Source organism: Rhinolophus hipposideros (genome assembly GCF_964194185.1).
Source record: "Rhinolophus hipposideros genome assembly, chromosome: 16".
Classification (NCBI taxonomy): domain Eukaryota; kingdom Metazoa; phylum Chordata; class Mammalia; order Chiroptera; family Rhinolophidae; genus Rhinolophus; species Rhinolophus hipposideros.
In genome coordinates this window covers 20,691,841-20,714,175 of record NC_138062.1, presented here as the reverse complement: position 1 = coordinate 20,714,175, position 22,335 = coordinate 20,691,841, and the positions used below count along the sequence as shown (strand labels likewise).

Below are 22,335 nucleotides of genomic sequence, written 5' to 3'. Positions count from 1 at the left end.
CCAGTGAAGCTCCTTAGCAAAATTGCTTTAATAGAAAAGAAGTGAGCTTTTCTGTTATGTGACATGTCTGTAAATGAGCATTTTAAATATAGTTGAGAGAACATGCAAAGTTTGCGTGTTTATGTGTTTTAAGTATAGCTAAGAAATCACCCGAGCTTAGCAAATTCGTTGTAAATAACACCAAAACAAACGCTATAGACTTAGACCCATGTATGAGTCATTTTGAAGTAGTGAAAGCTTTGTGATGGACTATATACATGTATACAGTATGTGCACATACAGAGACGGAGGTGAGCGGCATTTGAAGAGATGTAGGTACAGGCGTGAGCTCGGCCTTGACGGCCCCTGCCATTTCACAGCTGATCATTCATTTCCGGTCATGATTTTATCAGTGATATTCTGCCTCAGTCCTTTCTCACGAATCACTTCCATATTATACCTTTATCATAATGACAGTTAACGTCCACTTGCAGCCCCAGAAGTCTCTCTTTCGGTTGGTCATGGTTTTCTATGGTCATCTTAATGTAAAATCTGGGTTATTTCTTTAACTCTTTGGAAAGATTGATTTAAAACATTTACCATATTTTGCTGGGTATAATAGGCACTTTTTGCCCAAATTTGTGAGGGAAAAAATAAGGATGCGCATTATACATGCGTAGAGCTACTTCTGTATCTATATGAATGTTTTTAATTCTTTATGCTTATGAGTTAAAAGTATAACTCATATAAATAAATAAGTCAATAAATGCTAACATTCCTTTATGATACCAAAAACAAGTACCTAAGTATAAACAAATAGAAATTTGAATTAAAAAATTAAAACAAAATATTTTTTTCTCTGAAAGTTTGGGCCGAAAACGTGGGTGTGCATTACACACAGCAAAATATGGTACTGTTTTCAGTGACTAATGTTTAGACTATTTAAGATAGTGCTTACGAACTGCTGGTCGATAGCCAGGCAATATTCTATTAGTAAGATGCAGCTGTATTAGATTTGAGAGAAAAAAGAAATTTCAATATAAGAGTTTGTCATTCCTGTTTTTTAGTCATGGCAAAATACACAAACATAAAATTTACCACTTTATCTATTTTCACCCGTATAATTCATTAGTCGTAAGTGCTTTCACATTGTTAGGCAAACAATCTCTAGAACTCGTCATCTGCACAACTGATACTACCCCTTAAACGACTCCCTGTCTCCCCTCCCTCCAGCTGGAGCACCCATCGTACTTTGTCTCTATGAATTTGACTATTTTAGGTACCTCGTATATGTGAACTTATACAATATTTGGTTTATTTAGACGGGTTTATTTCACTTACATATTATCCCCGGATTCTTCCATGTTGTAGCATGAATCAGAATTTCCTTCCATTTTAAGATTCTAGTGTATGTTTATACCACATTTTGTTTATCCATTTACCTGTCGATAGACAAGTGGGTTGTTTCCGCCTCTTGACTATTCTGAATAATGCTGCTGTGAACACAACTGTGCATATATATCATAAAGATTCTGCTGTCAATCGTCTGGGTATATTCTTAGAAATAGAATTGCTGGGTCACATGATAAGTCTCTGGTTAGTATTTTTGAGGAACTACCAAACTCTTTTCCAGTTTTTTTACATCCCCACCAAAAGGGCAGAAGGATACCAGCTTCTCTACATTCTAACACTTGTGATTTGCTGTGTTTTTGATAGTGGCCATCCTCGTGGGTGTTAAGGTGGTGTCTCATTGTGGTTTGATTTGCATTTCCCGAATGATTAGTGATGCTGGGCATCTTTTCAAGTGCTTATTGGCCATTTGTGTGTCTTCTTTGGAGAACTGGCTAGTCAAGCCCTTTGCCCATTTTTCAGTTGCTTTTGTTGTTGTTGAGTTGTAGGAGTTATTTACATGTTCTGGATATTAACCCCTTATCTAATATATGATTTACAAATATTTTCTCCCATTTTGTGTGGGTTGTTTTTTTTTTATGTTTTGGTGTTGAAACCTCTCTCTCTCATGAACTTGTAATAACAGTCAGTAGTTTCTTTCTTTTAATCCTTAACTGGCAAAATTAAAAGTTGTGTCTAATTCTAATTTATTTAAAGAGAGGGTAAAAAAAATATTTTCTCTTGTGATAACCACTTCTTTGGCTTTGTTATTAGTGTTTCATAAGTCGTATGCCTACAGAATCTGCCATTTTTGGTAGCTCGTGTTGAAAACCTATAAGAGAAAAGCTTTGTAAGACTGCTGGGGAAAAGCTAGGACCTTGCTTTGTTTGGGGTTGTATAGAGGAATTGTTCATTCCATTCCTACATGGCTCTTGGAGATTTATGATGCCATAGGGTGAGTTTTTTGGGGGGAAAAAAACAAAGTATCATGTGGAAAGAACCACTGAGGGTCTTGGAAGCCATGCTCATAGAAAATCACTTCAAAATCTAACCTGACACACAGGAATCTCTTCCTAATCTGAAATGTATCTAGGGAAGATTTGGGAAAACTCTCTCATTGTCTAACACCTGTGTCAATAAATCCCCCCCTCTTATGCCGCGTAAATCCCTCTTCTTAAAATACATAATAACCATGTAATACCTGGGATTTAGCTAGTGCCTTTCTTCCTAAGTCCTGCCATCAAATCCTTCTAATATCTCCATGAGGCAAGGATGAGTAAATATTACTGTTTATACTTAATCACCTCATCTTAAGTCCTTTCTCTATAAAAAAAGGAATAATAGTAATATTTACTCTTCCCCCCCTTTTTATAGAGAAAAGAATTACGACAGGGAGTGATTAAGTGCATTTTCCCAGGTTCCTAAGTGAGGCAGGAGTGGAGTGGGGAAAGGAGCACCTGTGGAGCCAGCAGTGCAGAGCTGGCCCTGCACCTGGTTGCTCCTGGTGGGTTAGGTGTCGCCTTGGGGCCCACACATAGAAGGGTCTCACTCTGGGCTTACTGTTCTGCTGTCACCATCTTGAAATTGCAAGTCATCTTTGAAGAAGGGGCCCCACAAGTAATGCAGCCTGTCCTGGGCAAAATAGAATCGACTTTAAGGTCATGTTGATCAGAGGCAATGATGAGTGGGAAGGGCAGCTTACAGCCTGTGGCACAGCATGCAAACGTGTCTGTCTATGAAAGAAGGTCACAGGGGCAGGGAAGGCAGAGAGCTTAAGTGGAGCCGAGTGCAAGGACTGAAGGGGCCCAGAGACGCACCGATACACTGGAAAGGAGCCTTAAACCAAAGGCCATAGTTGACCTAAAAATCAATAGTAAAAAAAAATGTCATACTGGAGAGAGACGTTGTGAAGCAATGGAAAAGAGGAACATTATTATCTGCACTGTTGTAGACTAGGGCGGATCGTTTTAAATGAGATTGAAAAGGCCAGGAAGATGCCAGTTGATCAACTTTGTTTATCAAGGTCGTGGTTTAAGGGACTAGAAAGTGTATATGGTTTCACACAGCCCATCAGTATTTACAGATTCTGTATTTATAAAGTTCTGTACTAGTTAAAATTTATGTGTAACACCCAAGTACTCATGGCACTTTCGCAGTCATTCACAGAAGTGCGGAGCAGTAAAATATTTGCATCACCCATTATGCATGTTCCCAAATGAGGTCACGCAGCTGAGGTGCTCCCTCCTGGTTTTGGCTCTCACACAGTAAATACGTGTTCTTTTATGGTCTATTTAGTGCCACATTTCTTTGCATTTTCATTGGTGATTTTGCCATTTAAAATTGTCCCCAAATGTAGTGCTGACACACTGCCTTGTGTTCTTAAGTGCAAGAAGGCTGTGATGCGCTTTATGGAGAAAAGAAGTGTGTTCGATAAGCTTCATTCTGGCATGACTTAAAATGCTGTTGGCCATGAGTTCAGTGTTAAGGAATCAGCAATATACATTAAACGAAGTATCTTTAAACAGAAAGAAACACGAAACAAGGTTATGTATTGATCATTTATACTAAAAATGTTGTGACCAGTAGCTCATGGGAACCTAACCCTGTCTTTCCCCTAGGAGGAAAGGTTCACTATTCGCAAATTCACTGCAATGACTTCATGTAACAGAACTTAACTGCCATGAATAATGAGAATCAACAGTAAATATATGTGACCTACAGGGCATAGGGTCAAAGGACAATGACTCCTAGAAGTACAGCTACAAATGGAAGACATGAGTAATGGCAAGTCTCCATTTGAAGGACAGATTCTAGAGCCTTTAGATAATGGCTTCAGTTACCTTGTTCAACCCCTTTATGTACAAGGATTCTTTCTAAATCATTCCCTAAAGGCTCGGAGAATCTGTATAATATTTGGAAAGCTAGATCTAGCTACCAGCATATCTCTTGCTTCACAGACTTTCTTTTTTACACATTTAATATTTCTGAAACCAGGAGACATCTTACACTTGATTTACATATTTTAACAAAAACCAAAACCCATTCTCCCATAAGCTGTTACGAAATCCTTGGCACGCCTGCCAATCTAGGGGTCAGCAAACTTTTCCCCTACGGGGCCAGGCAGCAAATACTGCAGGCTTTGTGATCCCCAGGATCTTTGTCACGACTACTCGGCTCTGCCATTGCACCATGAAGGCAGCCATAGATAATATGTAAATGAATGAGCTTGGCCGTGTCCCAGTAAAACCATGTCATATAATTTCCATATGTCACACAATATTCTTTTGATTTTTTTCAACCATTTAAAAGTGAAAAAAACAAAACAAAAATGGAAAAACTTACAAAAACAGTTATTAGCCCAGATTTGGCCCACAGGCTATAGAGTTTGGTAACCCCTGATTTCATTCAATGGCATCATAAAATCAAGGGAATACATTAGACCACTTTGGTCTCAGGTACGTGGTTCAGAAGAGGCAGTCTTTGGCCCCTTGTTGCTTAGTGTTGCTTTTCTGTGAGAGAGTGAAATATGGATTTAACTTAATCTTGATTTAACCTGATATTGAAGTTGGTAACTTATTAATATAAACAGGAATTGGTTTAGATTTTTACATTACTCAGTGTAGTGTACCATGGCAGCAAGGATCTAGGAAATATTGAACGCAAAATCAGGAAAAGTTCATACTTCTATATCCAGTAACAGGCCGATGCATTTCAAACACAACCCTTTCATTAGAATTCCTTTGTTCATCAATGTTCTAATTATCCCTTTATCTTGAAACTCTACTTTCCCCTTTTCCATTGTGCCGTTTTTCTTTGTGTTTTTCACATGTAATGTACAATAATAGACCTTATTCACAAGAAGGCGGAACTGCAATCTAGAACGAGGCTCATAATACCAGGAAACTTAAACAGGGTGGAAATTAAATAAATTTAAATACAAAAAAAAGTTAGAAGGAAATTGAAGTCATCTTGCTTGGCACAGTATCCAAACAACGTATTCTGAAGATTTACTAGTCATCACTGAGCAGAGATCAGTGATTGGCTTTTATTATAAAAACGGTGATGAAGAACCAATTAAAATGTAACCTCCAATAATAGTCAGAAGCTAATGGGTAGACTTCAAGGGTGAGTTTTCAGAATTGCCCTTGATTGTTCAGGATGCTGAGCTGTACCTACTTCCCACCCGAGCAGCAGCCCGTTCCTGGGCAGCTGGTCTGACCCAGACTGCTCGAGCCTGCAGCAGCCTCCACTGCAGAAGCAGCCCCGTGAGGCCACACAGGACAACCCTGCCTCCCTGTCCATCAGGTAGCTGGCACTCTCAGGAAGCAGAGCCAGAGGGAACGTTTCTGGCCTGGAGCCCTGGCTTTGACTACCCTCACTGGGGTTCCCCTTACCTACAGTCTGCAGGCAGGGCTCACAGCAGAGCCATCACAGCCGTTTGGAGGCCTGTCTGCTGCCACAGGGAGACACGTGAATCCAGAGCTCCCTGTCCATGTAGACTGGTTGTTGGCAGAAGAGTGCAGCCCCTTTTTAAAATGGCGAATCAACAAAAGATCCCCCCTTCCAGATGGCAGCTTTGCTGCCAGTGCTGCCCCAGAGCCCCCGAGCATCAAGCTAATCCCCCAAATGCCTTGCAGAGGCCTAGAATTTAGCTGACACACTAGTGTGCTCGCCAGTTAAATGTTTAGCTATGAAATGCCTTTTGGTGAGCATTTAAAAACCAATCTTCTTAGGTACCTTTTTTATTGAGATCTAATTGACATAATGTAGTATAAGTTTAAGATGTACAATGTGCTGCTATAACACTTATATATCGCCACATGATTATCACCAAAGCATTAGCTAATACCTCCATCACGTCACGTAATTATCGTTTCTCATGGTGGGAACCATTAAGATCTAGTCTCTTAGCAAGTTTAAAGTTTATGATACAGTATCGTTGTCTGTAATCACTGTAGTGTGCACTAGGTCTCCAGGACTTATTTCTCTACTGGTTTACCCTCAAACATCTTCCCAGTTCCCCCAGCCCCTAGAAACCGCCATTCTACTCTCTATTTTTGAGTTTGCTTTTTCGGATTCCACCTGGAAATGATACCGTACAGTACTTATCTTTTTCTGCCCGACTTATGTCACTTAGCATAATGCCCTCACAGTGCATCCATGTAGTCACGGATGGCAGGAGCGCCTCCTTTCCCGCAGTTGAATATATCCCATTGTATACACATGTACCACTTCTTTGTCCATCCATCCCTTGATGGACACTTAAGGTTGTTTCCATATCTTGGCTATTGTGAATACTGCTGCAGTAAACATGGGAATGCATGTGTCTCTTCGATATCCTGGATCATATGGTAGTTCAATTTTTAATTTTTTGAGGAACCTCCATACTGTTTTCAACAGTGGCTGTACCAATTTGCATTCCCACCAACTGTGTGCAAGGGTTCCCTTTTCTCCGCATCCTTGCTACTACTTGTTACTATCTTTTTGATACGAGCCAATCTGAAAGGTGACAGATTGAGGTGACATCTCCTTGTGGTTTTGATTCGCATTTCCCTGATGCTTAGTGATGTTGAGCATCTTTTCATGTACCTGTTGGCCATCTGTATGTCTTCTTTGGAAAAATGTCTTCAGTTCCTCTGCCCATTTTTAATTCGATTATTTGTTTTTTTGTTTGTTTGTTTGTTATTGAAATATATGAGTTTATTATATATTTTGGATATTAATTCCTTATCCAGTACATTTTCTTCCAATTTGTGCATTGCGTTTTCATTTTGTTGTTGTTTCTTTTGCTGCACAGAAGCTTTTTATTTTAATATAGTTCTAGTTGAATTTTACTTTTTGTTGCTTGTGCTTTTGGTATCACATCTAAAAAATCATTGGCAACACCAATGTCAAGAAGCTTATTTTCTGTATTTCTTGTAAGAGTTTCATGGTATCAGGTGTTACGGTTAGCCTTTAATCCATTTCAAGTTAATTTTTGTGAGTGGTGTAAGACAGGGGTGCGACTTCATTCTTTTGCATTTAGTTATCCAGTTTTCCTAACAATTATTGAAAAGACCGTGTGTCCTTGGCTCCCCTGTCAAATATTAGTTGAGCATAAATGCAGGTGTTTATTTCTGAGCTCTCTTTCTGTTTCATTGGTCTGTGTCTATGTTTATGCTAGTACTTTAGCTTTGCAGTATGGTTTGAAATTAGGAAGTGTCATGCCTCCAGCTTTGTTCTTCTTTCCCACAATTTATTTGGCTATTCAGTCTTTTGTAGTTCCATACAAATTTTAGGAATTTTTTTCTATTTCCAAGAAAAGACATTGGAGTTTTGATAGTGACTATGTAGAATCTATATATGGCTTTGGATACTACAGACATTTTAAAAAAGATATTAAGTCTTCTGATTTATGAACATGGGATATCTTCCCATTAATATCTTCTTCAGTTTCTTTCATCAGAGTCTTCTAGTTTGCATTGTAGAGATCTTTTACTTCCTTGGTTAAATTCTGTCCTAAGAATTGGGACTTTGATGAATGAGACTGCAGAAGACACAAATGGGAAGATGCCCCATGTTCAAAGGTCGGAAGACTTAATATCTTTTTTAAAATGTCTGTAGTATCCAAAGCCATATATAGATTCTACACAGTCACTATCAAAATTCTAATGTCTCTGTCTTGGAAATAGAAAAAAAATTCCTAAAATTTGTATGGAACCACAAAATTCTGTTTTATTTATGTTGCTATTGGGAATGGGATAAATTCCTTTATTTCTTTTCTAAATGTTTAGTTGTTAGTATATAGTAATGCAACTGATTTCCGTATGCTGATTTTATATCCTGCAACTTACTAAATTGGTTGATTAGTTTCAGCAGTTTTGAGGATGAATCTTTAGGGTTTTCTATATATAAGATCATATCATGTACAAATAATGATACTATTCTTCCTTTCCAATGTGGATGCCTTTTATTTCTGTCTTTCCTAATTGCTTTAGCACGGACTTCCAGTACTATGTTGAATAAGAGTGGTGAAAGGGAACACCCTTGTTTTGTTCTTGATCGTAGAGGAAAAGCGTTCCATTTTTCACTGTTGAGTACTTTAGCTATGGGTTTGTCAGGCCTTTACTGTGTTGAGGTAGATTCCTTCTATATCCAATCTGTTTTTATTATGAAAGCATGTTGTATTTTGTCTACTGCTTTTTTCTGTATCTATTGAGATGATTATGTGATTTTTCTCTTTCATTCTATTAATGTGGTATATCACATTGATTTACATGTGTTGAACCATCCTTGCCATATCAAAGATAAATCCCACTTGGTCATGGTGTATAATCCCTTTAATGAGTTGTTGAATTTGGTTTAACATTTTGTTGACCATTTTTGTATCTCTGTTAATCAGGGATATTGGTCCCTTATGTTTTGTTTTCTCTTTTAGTGCCTTATCTTGTACTACAGGATAATGCTGGCCTCATATAATATGAGTTTGGATGTGTTCCCTATTCTTTTTTTTTTTTTTTTTTTGGAAGAGTTTGAGAAGAACTAACATTAATTCTTTAAATATTTTGGTAGAATTCACCAGTTAAGCCATCTGTTCTTGGGTTTTCTGTGTTGAGAGGTTTTTGATCACCAATTCAATCTCCTTACTCATTATTGGTCTGTTCAGATTTTCTATTTCTTCCTGATTCAGTCTTAGCAGGTTGTATATTTCTAGTAATTTATCCATTTCTTCTAGGTTATCCAATGTGTTAGCATCTCACCGTTCACAGTAGTGTTTGTGATCTTTCGTATTTCTGTTTTATCAGTTGTAATGTCTCCTCTTTCTGATTTTATTTGTGCCTTTTCTCTTTTTTTCTTGGTTTAAAGATTTGTCAATTTTACCTTTTTTTGAAAAATCAGATCTTAGTTTCATTTTCTTCTATTATTTTTCTGGTCTCTTATTTTCTGCTCACTTTGATCTTTGTTGTTTCTTCCTCGTGCTAACTTAGGGCTGAGTTTGTTCTTTTTCTAGTTCTCTTGAGTTGTAAAGTTAGGTTGTTTATTTGAGATCTTCCAACTTCTTAATATATGCATTTATCACTATAAACTTTCTTCTCTGAACTTCTTTTGTAGCATCCCATAGGTTTTCGTTTTTGTTTGTTTTTTCCCCTTTTGATTTCTTCTTGGACCAACTGGTTGTTCAGAAGTGTTTTATTTTCCACATATTTGTAGATTTTTTTCAGTCCTCCTCTTGTGGATTTTTAGTTTGATATTGTATTCGGAAAAGATACTTCGTATAATTTCAATCTTTTAAAATTTGCTGAGACTTGTCTTGTGTCCTATTATACGGTCTATCCGGGAGAATGTTCCAATGCACTTGAGAATAGTATGTATTCTACTTCTGTTGGATGAAATGTGTCTATACATGTCTGCTGGGTCCGTTTTTCCTAGTGTATGGTTCAAGTCCAGTGTTTCCTTGCTGATTTTTCTGTCTGGATGAAGATGGGTATTGAAGTCACTTTCTACTATTGTATCTTCTTGATGAATCGGCCCCTTTGTCATTATATTTTGACCTTCTTTATCTATTGTGCCCATTCTTGTCATTATATTTTGACCTTCTTTATCTATTGTGCCCATTCTTGGATTGAAGTCTATCTATTATGTCTGACATAAGTATCTACCTCCACTTTCCTTTGGTTTTCATTTTCATGGAACATCTTCCTCCATTCCTTCACTTTGAGCTTATGTATGTCCTTAAAGTGTGAGTCTCTTGTAGGCACCATACAGTTGGGTCTTACTTTTTTATCCATCCAGCTACTCTGTGCCTTTCAATTGGCAAATTCAACCCATTAACATTTAGAGTTGTTATTGATATGTAAGGACTTATTAATGCCATCTTAGTTTTTCTCACTGGTTTGTATTTCCATTGTTTGTTTTCATCTGTTTCAGCCTATCTTTGTAAATCGTTGATTTTCGATGGTGATATGCTCTGTTTCCCCTTTCTTTGTCTTTTGTGCATCTACTCTAGGTTTTTGCTCTGTAGTCACCATGAGGCTTATATACCATGTTTCCCCCAAAATAAGACCTAACCGGAAAATGAGCCCTAGCATGATTTTTCAGGATGACACCCCCTAAACATAAGCTCTTATGAATCTATTGAAGCAAAAATTAATATAAGACCCGGTCTTATTTTCGGGGAAACACGGTAAGACACCCCATAGATAAAACAGTCCATTTTAAGCTGACAGCAACTTAAATTGTCTATAAAAGCTTCACTCTTATACTCCCCGTCTTATATCTTTGATGTAATTATTTACTTCTATGTTGTATATCAATAAATTACAGAAGCTGTGATTATTCTCAATACTCTTTTCCTTTGAACTTGACTATAGTTAAATGGTTAACAGCATCCTCTCACAGAATTCGAGTTTTCTAAATCTATTTACCATTGTGTTGCATATTTTCATGTCTCTGATTAGCATCTGTTTATTTCAGCTTGAAGAGCTCCTTTCATCACTTCTTGCAAGGCAGGCCTAGAGGTCGTGAACTGTCTCCACTTTTGTTTGTCTAGGAAAGTCTTTATTTCTCCTTCATAGCTGAAGGATGACTTTGCCAGATAGAGTATTCTTAGCTGGCAATTTCTTTCAATACTTGGAATATCTAATCCCATTCTCTCCTGGCCTGTAGGGTTTCTGCTGAGAAATCCACTGATAATTTAATGGGGGTTTCTTTGTAGGTTATCTTTTTTCCCATGGCTGCTTTTAGAATTCTTTCATAATTTTTGACAAGGTCTTTGTGCATTGAGATGATAGGATGATCTATTAGTTTTATGAACTTGCATACTCAGTTCTCTCCCCAAGTTTGGGAAGTTCTCAGCTATTATTTCTTTGAATTAACTTCCTACCCCTTCTCTTCTTCTGGAATCCCAATTATTCTAATACTTGTTCTTTTGGTGACATCCCATAGATCACATAGGCTTTCTTTACTCATTTTCATTCTTTTTTGTTGATGTTGTTCTCCTCTAACTGGGTTATTTCACGATTCCTATCCTCTAACTCAGTCTGTGTTCCATTTGCTCTACTCTATCACAGATGCTCTGTTTTACATTTTTCATTTCACTCATTGAGTTCTTCAGGTCCATAATTTCTGGTTCTTTTTTATGATTTCTATATTATCAGTAAATATGTCATTTTGAACCTATAGTTTTTCATGAATTGTATTTGAGTTTTCTGTTAGCTCATTCAGTTTCTTCAAAAAGGAGATTTGGGATTCTTTATGAGCAAGATCACAAAATTACATGGCTTTGAACTCGGTTATTAGAAATTATCGATTGATGATGACATGTTTCCATGATTGTTAACATTCATTGGATTTCTGTATTGCTGCTCTCATTTCAAGTTGCAGACACCTCCTTAAATCTTTGCTAGTTGTCTTCAGATTAGTATTCTGTTTATTGGTGCTGATGTTACCTAGTTTTTCTGCCTTTGTATGGGTACTCAGTACTCTTGCCTTGCTCCCCCTTGTGGCAGAAGTCTTAAGCTTTTTAGGTCTTTGGTTCTTGCCACTCACCACGCTGGCTGCTGGAAGACTCTTGTTTTCCAGAAGGTGGTGCTATGGTTTAAGTTAGTGGTTTCTCCCTTGACCCTGTGCTGTTTCCTGGGGTCACTCCCTACTGGGTCTTGCTCTTGCCTCCATACTTGGAAGTGCACACAAAGAGCCCACCACAGAGTAAGGTAGCTGTGGATTTGGCAGGTAGGGCATTGGGGGGGGTGCATGCAGACCCAGTAGTGAGATCCCCAGGTGTTGTGCTCCCAGAGGCTCATGGGTAGACTTCCTACTGAACACAGTCAGCAGGGAACCTAGTTGTTCCTTGAATGCCTTTTTATATACTTATCTGCCTCTTTTCCAGTCTCCTTCCTCCCCCCAGTCAGGAGGTCCTGCTGAAGAGAATGGGGCTTCTCCAGGCACTCACTGTGCCCGCCACCCCAACAGTTCAGCCCCGTCCATTGGTGCCTGGGCAGGGGTGCTGCTGGTCAAGTTGTCTCTGCTGCGTCCAGACTTTTTTTTTCTTTCTCCCATGGCGTGCTGGAATTTCCCTCAAGGAAGGCTGGATTTCTACACTTGCCGTCTTGTCTATGGGTATCTGCCCAGGTCAGCACTCTCTAGGTTTTTCCCCAACTGTGGTAAAAGGGTGTGGTAGGTGCACTGCTCCGCTGGTTCCACAGCTCATAATAACGTGTTTACCTGGTACTGATGAAGGGTAGGCAGGATTCCTCCCTTGGCGTATAGGATCACACAAAGGTACTTTTGTTCATGGATGGATGTCCAAGTCTTTGTTGAAGTGGGGCGGAGTCAAAAATGAGGAACGATCTTACGCTGCCATCACGCCGGACGGTATCGGTCTGATTCTTTTTCTCCCAGTCACATGTAGGAGGGCTTCAGGACTCTCTTTAAGTGCAGCCTCTAAGACAGCTTTCCAGGAACACTCAGCAGAGCAGTGGTTCCACTGTGTTGTTAAAGGTTATATCTACTTCTGGGTGTAGAAACAAATGCTGTTAAATCCGGGGTCTTTTGCACCGAGTTACTATCATGCCGTAGCCCACCTATGTCATCCATGCTGGATGAAGGTTTTGAATGAAGTCCAGACTCCTTATATAATCACTGCACAACACTTTCCAGTGGCCACAAGGCAATTGCAGGAACACCCGGACTATATAATCAGTCGCTGGCCATTTCTATTACTGTAACAGAATTCAGAGCTGAAGCTCTGTATCTTTACCCCTAACCCCATCAATATAGCTGCTAAAATTCTGATCTTTGAAAATAAAGCTTCAGACCTCCCCGCCGTGCTCATTGTAAACAAAAGCGTGATCCTAAGTCGGTGAGAGTTCTAGAATCAGCAGATAACTTCTGAGAAATGAACATGCTGTTGAAAGCACAGGGGACCCCACTCCAGGAAAGCTGTCCTTTAGGTGCTCCGTCCCCACTCAGTGGTTGTACAGCCCTAGAAGAGCAGCAGCAGACCCTCCCTGCTTGGCAGGCACCCTGAGAGGCCACTGCTTGTGATGTGAGCTGGGCAGGGGGAGAGGCTCTGGGTGATGACTCAGGGAGAGTGGAGAAAAGGCACTAGAGAGCCTGATGGCTTCATTCATCAGAGCCAGCAAATGTCTTCAGCCACTCTGACTTCCCCAGGCTCCTCTGACAGTTGTGGCCCATTGGGCTGGATAAATCATGCTGAGCGTCTAGCTAAATAAACCTCTGTGATCCCAGCAGATGCATTTTTGTACAGAATAAAGAGTCCTCGCACAAGACTCTTTCTGATTCCTACTAATGTAGGACCCTTACTGATTATAATTAGGGTTCTTGTTTCTCCATCTAGCCTAGTGTTACCAGGAAAGGCCAGTGGGAATCAATATTGAGATGGCAGACCAGGCCTGGCTATTTGTCTCATTGCAATTAAGGCATTCATGCTCACAGGCCATCAGCGGAGTTTTTATCTCTGTCGCCATGACCATCCTCCCACTCCCATCCCACTGACCACAGAGATCAGGAATGGGGTTCATGGCATACATATGAAGTCATCTTAAAATCCAACATAAACAAGTGGAAGGAAATCGGACGACAGGGAACGCTAAAAGGGGTTATCTTTGTGTACTGATAGGTGAGGTTCGCTTCACATACTGAGTTTTGTATTATTAGTGCCACTAAAATGACGATGCCCATTTATATTACCCAGTTTTTGTTTGGTTTCATTGACTAAAACTAGCAACCCAGCACCCTAAAAACAAATAGTGTTGCATTAAGTTATTCCTCGGCACGGAAGAGTTTGGAAGAAGCCAGAGGAGCAAGGGCCTCGGTTCCTTACCTGCTCAGAGATTACAGGAAGGGGCCTCTGCTGGGAGCTGCGTGGGTGGTTCCCGTCCTCAAGGAGCTCACGGGCCATGTAAGGAGCTGCCAGTGGGAAAGGTTATAGCCGTGAGAGATGGGAACCACAGCATAAAGCAGAAATGGTGTCACCTGGCTCTGCCACTAATTGGCAAGGAACTTACAAACAAAATATGGCATCTGTGCATTCACCAGAGAGAAAGGATCTTAGGCTGGGGCTCCCAGAAGGCCTGGGGCCAGGGAGGTGACAGCAGGGAGGAGGGGCAACAGTAGAAAAAGCCTATACTCACATCATTTGAAGAGAATGAGTGACATTTTTTAAAAATGATTCCATGCCGTGGGGCCAAGGAAACTTCTGGATGATCCCTGGAGGGCTGTCTACACAGAGTCGTCCTGAAGTGATTTAAAAGGTGGCCTTTGAGAAGGTCGGCTCTCCCCCCAGCACACACACCAGGCCTGTGACAGACGCTGATGAATGCCGCTCCTCGTGGTAGTTTCCGACTTTGCAGGGGGAACAGTGGTTTGGGCTCTAAGTAGATACTATTTAGTGGGGTGTGACCACAGCCTGGCCTATCTCTGCCAACTCTCTGTACTGGGGGCAGTAGCCAGTCCTGCCCTAGAGGGGGTTGGGGACAGCATCTATCTAGTGAGGGCTTGTGTACCGCACCTGAGTTTCTTATTTCCTGGCTCCTCTGGGCTTGGGCAGGGGCCCTGCCTGCTGGGTTTCTCCACGTGCACCCCTGCATTGCACCTAGGAGACACCCATGCATATGTGTTAAGACACTTCACCGTGACACAGCCATTTGGCGCAGCAGCCAGTGTCTGCTGGCTGGCAAGGTCCCTCCCCACCCCTTTTTTCTCACCCAGCTCTAGGCCTAGACCACCTACAGCTTTGCCTCTCCTGTGTCTTGTATTTTCTGCAGGGCAGGCGTCCCTTTACTGTAGCAGCAACCCACCTCAAACGGATCCTAAGGGCCAGGGCTCCTGGATCTGGCCCAGGGGCTGCGTCAGGTCAGGCCTGCAGAGGACTGTGGGAGGGCTCTAAGGGGCAGCGCGCACTTGGCGGCAGAACCTACCGCCTGGGCCAACGTGGCCATTTCTCACCCCGTTACGGGGGCACCTGGCTGTGGTACTCACAGATGATCCCTGACGTCACCCCCTGCGGTTCCTGGCTCCGGGTCTGCTGGCTGGCGTCCTGCTAAGGTTTTCAGCCTTGTCCCAGGGCAGGCTGGGCCCAGCAGGATTCCGAGCAGCTGCTGAGGTTCCCCAAGCTTCCAGCCCCATGAGAATCCTGGCCACCCCAAGAGAGAGCCCTTTCCTGAGAGTGGCTGGTGGTGACAGCGCCCTCTCCCTCTCAGTGTCCGTAGGGTCAGATACCTGGCCTGGCCCTAACAGGGCAATGCCCCCCTCCCCAGCAAGGCCCCATCCGTTCACAGCTGGCCAAGGCATTACTGTAAACAGAAGCTCTGGGTAGCAGCTCATGACTGGCAACAAACTGCTTTCTCAGTCTCTGGAACATAGAACAGAGGTGGGCGGGAAATGCCAGGCCCAGGTTAATATGCATGGTTAGTGAATAGTGTCTGGGACACTTGTCCCCAGCCAACCTGCAAGGAAAAACAGCCGAGCCCCTGGCCCCGGTGTCTCTCCCTTCTGCTTTTCTCAGCATCTCCTAGGCGATGCTCGGTGCTGAGAACACATGGCTGTGGGTGTTACAGACAAGGGAGGAAAAGGCCTGGGCTTTGTCCCCATTTACAGCTTCACAGAGATGCTGCCTCATGGGCAAGAATTGATTTCCTCTTCTGTGCATCTCCTGTCTCATTTATGGCTTGGCATTGCTGCCGCCCATTTACAGATAGTTACTGGCCCTGCCCAGTAACTTGTTTCAGATGTCAGTGGGCTGGCTCACATGAGTGGCCACATGGCTATGGCGCTCAGGACTCTGCTGTCCCCAATGAAGGGCATGGCTGACAGCTGGCACTGCTGACATACTCGTGGCACCACATAACAACCGAGGGACCCAGAGTGGCTTTTAGCTTTCACAGCCACTGCCCCTCCCCCTATAGTAAAAAATGGGATGACAAGTTTCTTAATTTTCTTTTTCTTTCCTGGAAAGGCAGAAAACAAGAGTTCTCCTGTCCCTCACTTTCTACAAGCGGGGACCAAGTCACACGACGATAACGCAGAGCAGGTTCCTGTAAACTGTCCCATAGAGAAAACCGGTGTGTTATGGTGAAAGGAACTTGGGACCAGAGGGAGAACCGCAGTAAAGGGGCTTCACCCTGCAGCACACCTCCATGCCAGGTCAGGCCTCCAGGCCTCTCCGACACCCCTTATCACCCTCCGTTTTACAAGTGTGGAAACTGGGGCCCAACATTCACAAAGCTAACGCTGTGTGTGAGCCTGCCCAGCAGTTTATTTGGTCCCCACATCCTGTGGGTGCAGCACACTCGGTAACCCTCACAGTCCCTGGAATTTATCTAGAAAAATAGCATGGCAGACAGAAGACATGCGTGGGCCCAAACTGAAGCATCAGATATTTTTCCCAGTGAGATTTTTCTCGATGGCTGGTTTGTAATGAAGGCCTTGACCACACAGTTATTTACTATCCAACTCCATTTAAGTTTGCTAATTGAGTTTTTAAAAAATCCTGAGGGAAAGTTACAGATGTGTTTTCCACCAAAATCATTTTTATGACATGTAATATTAATATTGCATGCTTTACTACAGTGGGAAATGACCAAAAGTCATTTCTCCCATAATGGAATATGGAATTAACTAAAGAAAAAGCAAAGTATATTTTGTGATTTGAAATTATATTCCTTGTAAATAGAATAGCAACTCGTAATGCTATACTGCCTTTGTGGGTTGTTATTATTATTTACCTTACAGAATTGGGAGTGGGTCAGATCCAAGAAGATGAGAAAGGTCCTTGGGTCACAGAGTAGGGAAGATGGCCAGGCAGGCAAGAAGACATAAACGTGTTCCTTGATGCTTTCTCTCGCTCTCTCAAAATCCGCCTGCAGTAGAAAGTGGATGAGAATGAGATGTAGTTAGTATATATACACACAATAGAGTATTAGTCAGCCAAGAAAGAAATCCTGCCATTTGCTACAGCACGGATGGAACTTGAGGGCATTATGCTAAGTGAAATAAGTCAGATGGGGAAAGACAAAAACTGCATGTGGAATCTAAAAAAGCCATACTCACAGGAACAGAGAGTAGAATGGTGGTGACCAGGGGCTGGAGAGAATGGGAATATGTTGGTCAAATAGTACAAATTTCAAGTTATGAGTTCTGGGGATCGAATGTACAAGCACGGTGATTACAGCTGATAATACTATCTTATACACTTGAAGTTTGCCAAGTAAGTATTCTCACCACAAAAAAGAAATGGTAGAATTATGTGACCTGATGGAGGTGTTAGCGAGTCATTTCACAACATATAACTGTATCAAATCAACCCATTGTGCACCTTAAAGGTATGTTATATGCCAAGTATGTCTCAGTGAAGCTGGGGAAAAATCCAAAGAAAGTGACAGAAATCTGAGCCCTTCCCCCAGCTCAGGGAAGGAAGCCTAAAGGTGAGAAGGAGGCTAAGGGCCAGGGGACTGCCACTCGAAGTGCTGGTTGCCCCACTGTCACAGCTCCATGGGCAGGGCCAAGTCACACCTGAAGGGGCACAGCCCCCGCCACTAGGGCACTCTGTCCTGTGCTCACTGCCCTGGGCATCCGACATGTGGGCCCTGCGCCAGCACCTGCCCTCCACCCCTAGCCCACCTTACGGCCTCAGGAAGGCCCATCATGGACATCCAGAACTACCTGCACATACCTGCCACACCCCATTCACACGTTTAGAAATAAGAATTTGATGAAAGCAATTCAGTGACCCAGCCACTGTACTCTGTCACTGTCCCTGTTATGACTGATAGATCTAATCCTAAAGTTACACAGCTCTTTGCATGAGAGGCCTATCACATGCCAGGTGCCGTGAGCACCTTTCTCTCCCTCCCCCCACCCCCAAAGACTGAGGAATGAGGCAGCTTCACTGACCGCGATTTCCTGGTTGGAGTTCCAAAGGTTGCTCTTTGAGTTTCCACACGAGTTTAACACAGAGTGGTCCAGGGATGGGGATGGCAATCAGGCCTCCGTGTCATGTCCCCTCTCTGTCTGTGTTGCAGCTGGTGCGTGACTTGTTGGAATTTTGCTTCTATACCTTCCGAGAGTCGCAGGCCCTGAAAGTGGAGTTTCCTGCCATGCTGGTGGAGATCATCAGTGACCAGCTGCCAAAGGTGGAATCCGGGAACGCCAAGCCCCTTTACTTTCACAGGAAGTGACGGGAGATGTCTTAGCAGAAGAACTTTGCCTTAAGTTTCCTTGTGTAATTCCACACCCACGAAGGACCCAAGAAATCATATTTTTAACATGTGATAGTTGATTCACACTCGTTCAACAGTTTCTCAAGTTTAAAGTCACATCAAGGGTTTGGAGCTGGGAAAGCAGTTAGACATGGATTTGGCGAGACCCGAACAGTCCAAAGGATTCGTCCCTCTCCAGTCCCCAGTGCTTAGAAACACGTTCCTGTTCCTCTGGATGACAAGCCATATCTAGTCAATAACTCTGATTTTGATATTTTAACAGATGGAAGTTTTAACTATGCCATGTAGTTTCTGGTATTGTTTGCTTGTTTTAAAAGGGTTTAAGGACTAATGGACTTTTTAAAGCTTACCCTTGGTTTGCACATAAAACGTATAGTCTATATCGGGCATTAATATTCTTTTGTTATTTAAAAAACGAAAAAAGAAAAAAAATCCATACAGATTCCTGTTGTGTACTAAGAGCACGTGGAGGGAAATAGCATCCCCTCCGGCTCTTACTTGCCCGCCTTTCTCTGCATCACTGGTATCCACCCCCTTTAGCGTCCATTTATTATTTAATTAGACTGGATAAGATGTTAAAACAAATGCCTTGGTTTTAATTTCTAGTATCTATTGTGTTGGCTTTACAAATAATTTTTTGCAGTCTTTTGCTGTGCTGTACATTACTGTATGTATAAATTGTGAAGGACCTGAAATAAGGTATAAGGAACTTTTGTAAATGGACAAAAAAAAAAAAAAACGAAAAAAAAAAAACTTCAATGGTTAATAGGATGAATGGGAAAGTATTTTTGAAAGAATTCTATTTTGCTGGAGACTATTTAAGTACTATCTTTGTCTAAACAAACAGTAAAAAAAAATTTTTTTTTGTAAAGTGAAATGTTCTGCATGCCTAATGAACCGTTTACAGTGTATTTAAGAAAGGGAAAGCTGTGCCTTTTTTAGCTTCATATCTAATTTACCATTTTACAGTCTCTGTTGTAAATAACCACACTTAAACCTCTTTGGTTGTCTTTAAGCCTTTCCACTTTACCTGTCCTTTTCGTTTCGTCCTTGGTCTCCCGCGTGGGGTGTTCGTGGGCCTTGAGCACCGTTTCCTGCTTCCTCCTGCTTCCATCGCTGTGCTGTCTGCAGCTCCCTGAAGGTGTCACTTCACAACACACACGGGAGAAGGTCCTGGAAGTGTGCGGCTTTAGGAAAGCCGCCTCTTTTCCTTTTCCCTCATGAAGCAGAATCAGCACTAGGAGAGTGGGACTGTGGAAAAACGCAGTGCCTCAGTGAGCAGATTCTCATCCCATTTTAGAAAATCAAATTTTCTCCTTTGGGGATAAAAGTCCACGCACTCTGTACATCTGTAAAAGGTGACATGTTCATGTCTGGTCTTGGCAAGGGTTTTGCACTCCTGGAACCGGTCACGGGAACACGTAGGTCTTTGTGGGATGTCCTGGGAAGATGCACATTGGCTCGGTTCCATCAGAGTGGCGTGGAGACCGCACGATCTCATTAGAGGGTTTTTAGATTTTTAAAAGGTAGGTTTTAACAACAAATTTTATACACAAACAGTTTTGGAAGGGGGGGAAAAAACTACAGATCATATAAGCAAGACAGTGGCACTAAAATTTGTAATTCATTAATCTGTTTGGCACTGATGCAATTTATGGCTTTTCTCTTGCCCCAAATCACAGACATTTATCTCTGGGGAAACTTAACAATGTGATTGCACTAAATAAACTACTTTGAATAGAGGCCAAATTAACCTTTTAGAAGTGACGATAACCATCAGGTACGCAATGAAGTCACATTATTTTCCAAAACCTAAAAGCCGTGGCTGGAGAAGCCCAAAGGCCAGGACAAGGTGGCACTGGGTTCCACACTTTTTTCCAGGGTTCACCATGCAGGCAACATTACCTTGTCTTTCCGCAGACACCTGCCTTATGCAAGGGGAAACCTGTGAAAGCTGCACTCAGAGGGAGGAGTTTTCCTTACCTAATTTGCAATTTCAAGAATTTAATTTATAGGCAACTCTTTAAATACAGCCAACGCACTTACACGCACAGCAATAGGAAAGCCACATTTGGAAGGTGACAAACACACAGCATGCAGACTGGGAGTTTCTAGAAAAGAAATGGCTGACAAGAGCAGCTTTTAGCTCAGACTCAGACTGACTTTTTATGAAATCAGAATTTCAATGTAACCAGGTTTGGGATGGAGACGGTCTGCATCAGCTTTTTATATTAACAAAGTTACTGGCTCTGTGTGTCTCCGGGTAACTTTGCTTGATTAAACAGCAAAGCCATATTCTAAATTCACTGTTGAATGCCTGTCCCAGTCCAAATTGTCTGTCTGCTCTTATTTTTGTACCATATTGCTCTTTAAAAAAAAATCTTGGTTTGGTACAATTCATAATTCACCAGAACTTCTTCATATAATTAAAAAATACTAAATTAGTTTAAAATGAAGCAATTTATATCTTTATGCAAAAACATATGTCTGTCTTTGCAAAGGACTGTAAGCAGATTACAATAAATCCTTTACTTTAATCACCTGTTGTTTTGGAAACAGTTCATTTGAAATGTCTATGGGGACTCCTGGATTTTGTGCCCCTCTAAATCTTGATTATATGTGCTTCTGCCTACATCCAAGACGGAGTAACAGGTTTTTTTCCCCATGTTACAAAGAGCCTTGTGTTAGTTGCATGGTAACTATACTCTCTGGGGACTGATTAGTTGCCTTCTTTCTTACCGCTAATATTTGGTCCGCTAAAATACCCTGAAAAATTTAAGACAATAACTGCTATCGTGTAGCTGCTAAACACTATTGATGCATTGCCTCATTTATCTTCCCAACTGCATGAAAGCCTGTCCATTTTACAGACTGTGAGACTTACCTGAGTAGACAAGATGCACCTTCTGACTCCAGGTTTCTTCTCCATGCAGTCTTTCCTCTGTCACCCATAGTCCTGAAGGGCTAGCAAGTGATTCAGCTTCCAGCAGCCATGACGCTTCTCATACTCCTTACAGGCTCCTCTTCTTGATTCCACTCAAAGTAAGCAAGTATCAGCTCATTTTAAAATTAGAAAACATTTTTTTTCCCCACAAGATAAATTCAAGTGCCGTCATGCATCGCTGAACAACAGGGATGCGTTCCGACAAGCGCATCATTAGGCAGTTTCGTTGCTGTGCCAATATGGAGTGCACGTCCACAAGCCTAGATGGCCTAGCCTATCGCTCCTGGGCTACACCTGTAGCCTGTTCCTGTACTAAATACTACAGACGATTGCAATAGTGCTAAGTATCTGTGTATCTAAATATATATCTAAACATAGGAAAGGTGCAGTAAAAAGACAATGCAAAAAAACTTAAAACATAGTACATCTGTCTGGGCCACTTACCATGAATGGAGCTTGTAGGACTGGAAGTTGCTCTGGGTGAGTCAGTGAGCGGTGCGTGAATGGGAAGGCCCAGGCCGTTACTGTACATGACTGTGGACTTTATAAACACTGTACCCTCAGGCTACACTAAATTTGTAAAACAGCATGAGATTAAATCAAACACAAGAGAAAATGATGCAATCGAGACACGGTAAACAAGATGTATGAGGCTGCTGCTGGCGTAACATGGCATACTCCTTTACAGTAAACTTTTATGTAAGTAGAAAGAGTACACTCTTAAAATAATGATAAAACTATAGTACAGTAAATACATAAATCAGTAACAGTTACTTACTATCATTACCAAGTATTACGGATGGC

General features: G+C 41.7%; 2 protein-coding genes and 1 long non-coding RNA gene across 7 annotated transcripts in view; 1 reads left to right on the top strand and 2 right to left on the bottom strand.

Moving 5' to 3' along the window:
- Nucleotides 1-18,797, bottom strand: part of LOC308509274 — a 24,505-nt gene extending 5,708 nt beyond the window's left edge. Inside the window, exons 1-6 of the long non-coding RNA XR_013995156.1 lie at nt 18,262-18,797; nt 17,094-17,228; nt 15,349-15,502; nt 14,879-14,962; nt 14,502-14,604; nt 14,192-14,277 (exon numbers count right to left, since the gene is read on the bottom strand). This is a non-coding gene — a long non-coding RNA (uncharacterized lncRNA). The remainder of the gene's footprint in view (nt 1-14,191; nt 14,278-14,501; nt 14,605-14,878; nt 14,963-15,348; nt 15,503-17,093; nt 17,229-18,261) is intronic.
- The window catches only part of NR3C2 (nuclear receptor subfamily 3 group C member 2), a 309,953-nt gene extending 290,492 nt beyond the window's left edge, over nt 1-19,461 (top strand). For 3 of the 5 annotated variants that reach the window (XM_081077093.1, XM_081077094.1, XM_081077092.1), the window contains exon 9: nt 18,390-19,311. In XM_081077093.1, coding sequence (XP_080933219.1) covers nt 18,390-18,545 — 156 coding nt within the window. In that variant the 3' untranslated portion in view covers nt 18,546-19,311. Of the gene's footprint in view, nt 1-18,389 lie in introns of all 5 variants that reach the window. The other 2 variants (XM_081077096.1, XM_081077095.1) reach the window with 1 other exon arrangement.
- On the bottom strand, nt 19,439-22,335 carry LOC308509273 (uncharacterized protein). Its single transcript, XM_081077097.1, has 4 exons — nt 21,976-22,335; nt 21,472-21,623; nt 19,928-20,028; nt 19,439-19,838 (listed from the first exon to the last, which is right to left on the bottom strand). The coding sequence occupies exons 2-4, from the start codon at nt 21,514-21,516 to the stop codon at nt 19,538-19,540; spliced, it is 447 nt and encodes a 148-aa protein (XP_080933223.1). The 5' UTR covers nt 21,517-21,623; nt 21,976-22,335; the 3' UTR covers nt 19,439-19,537.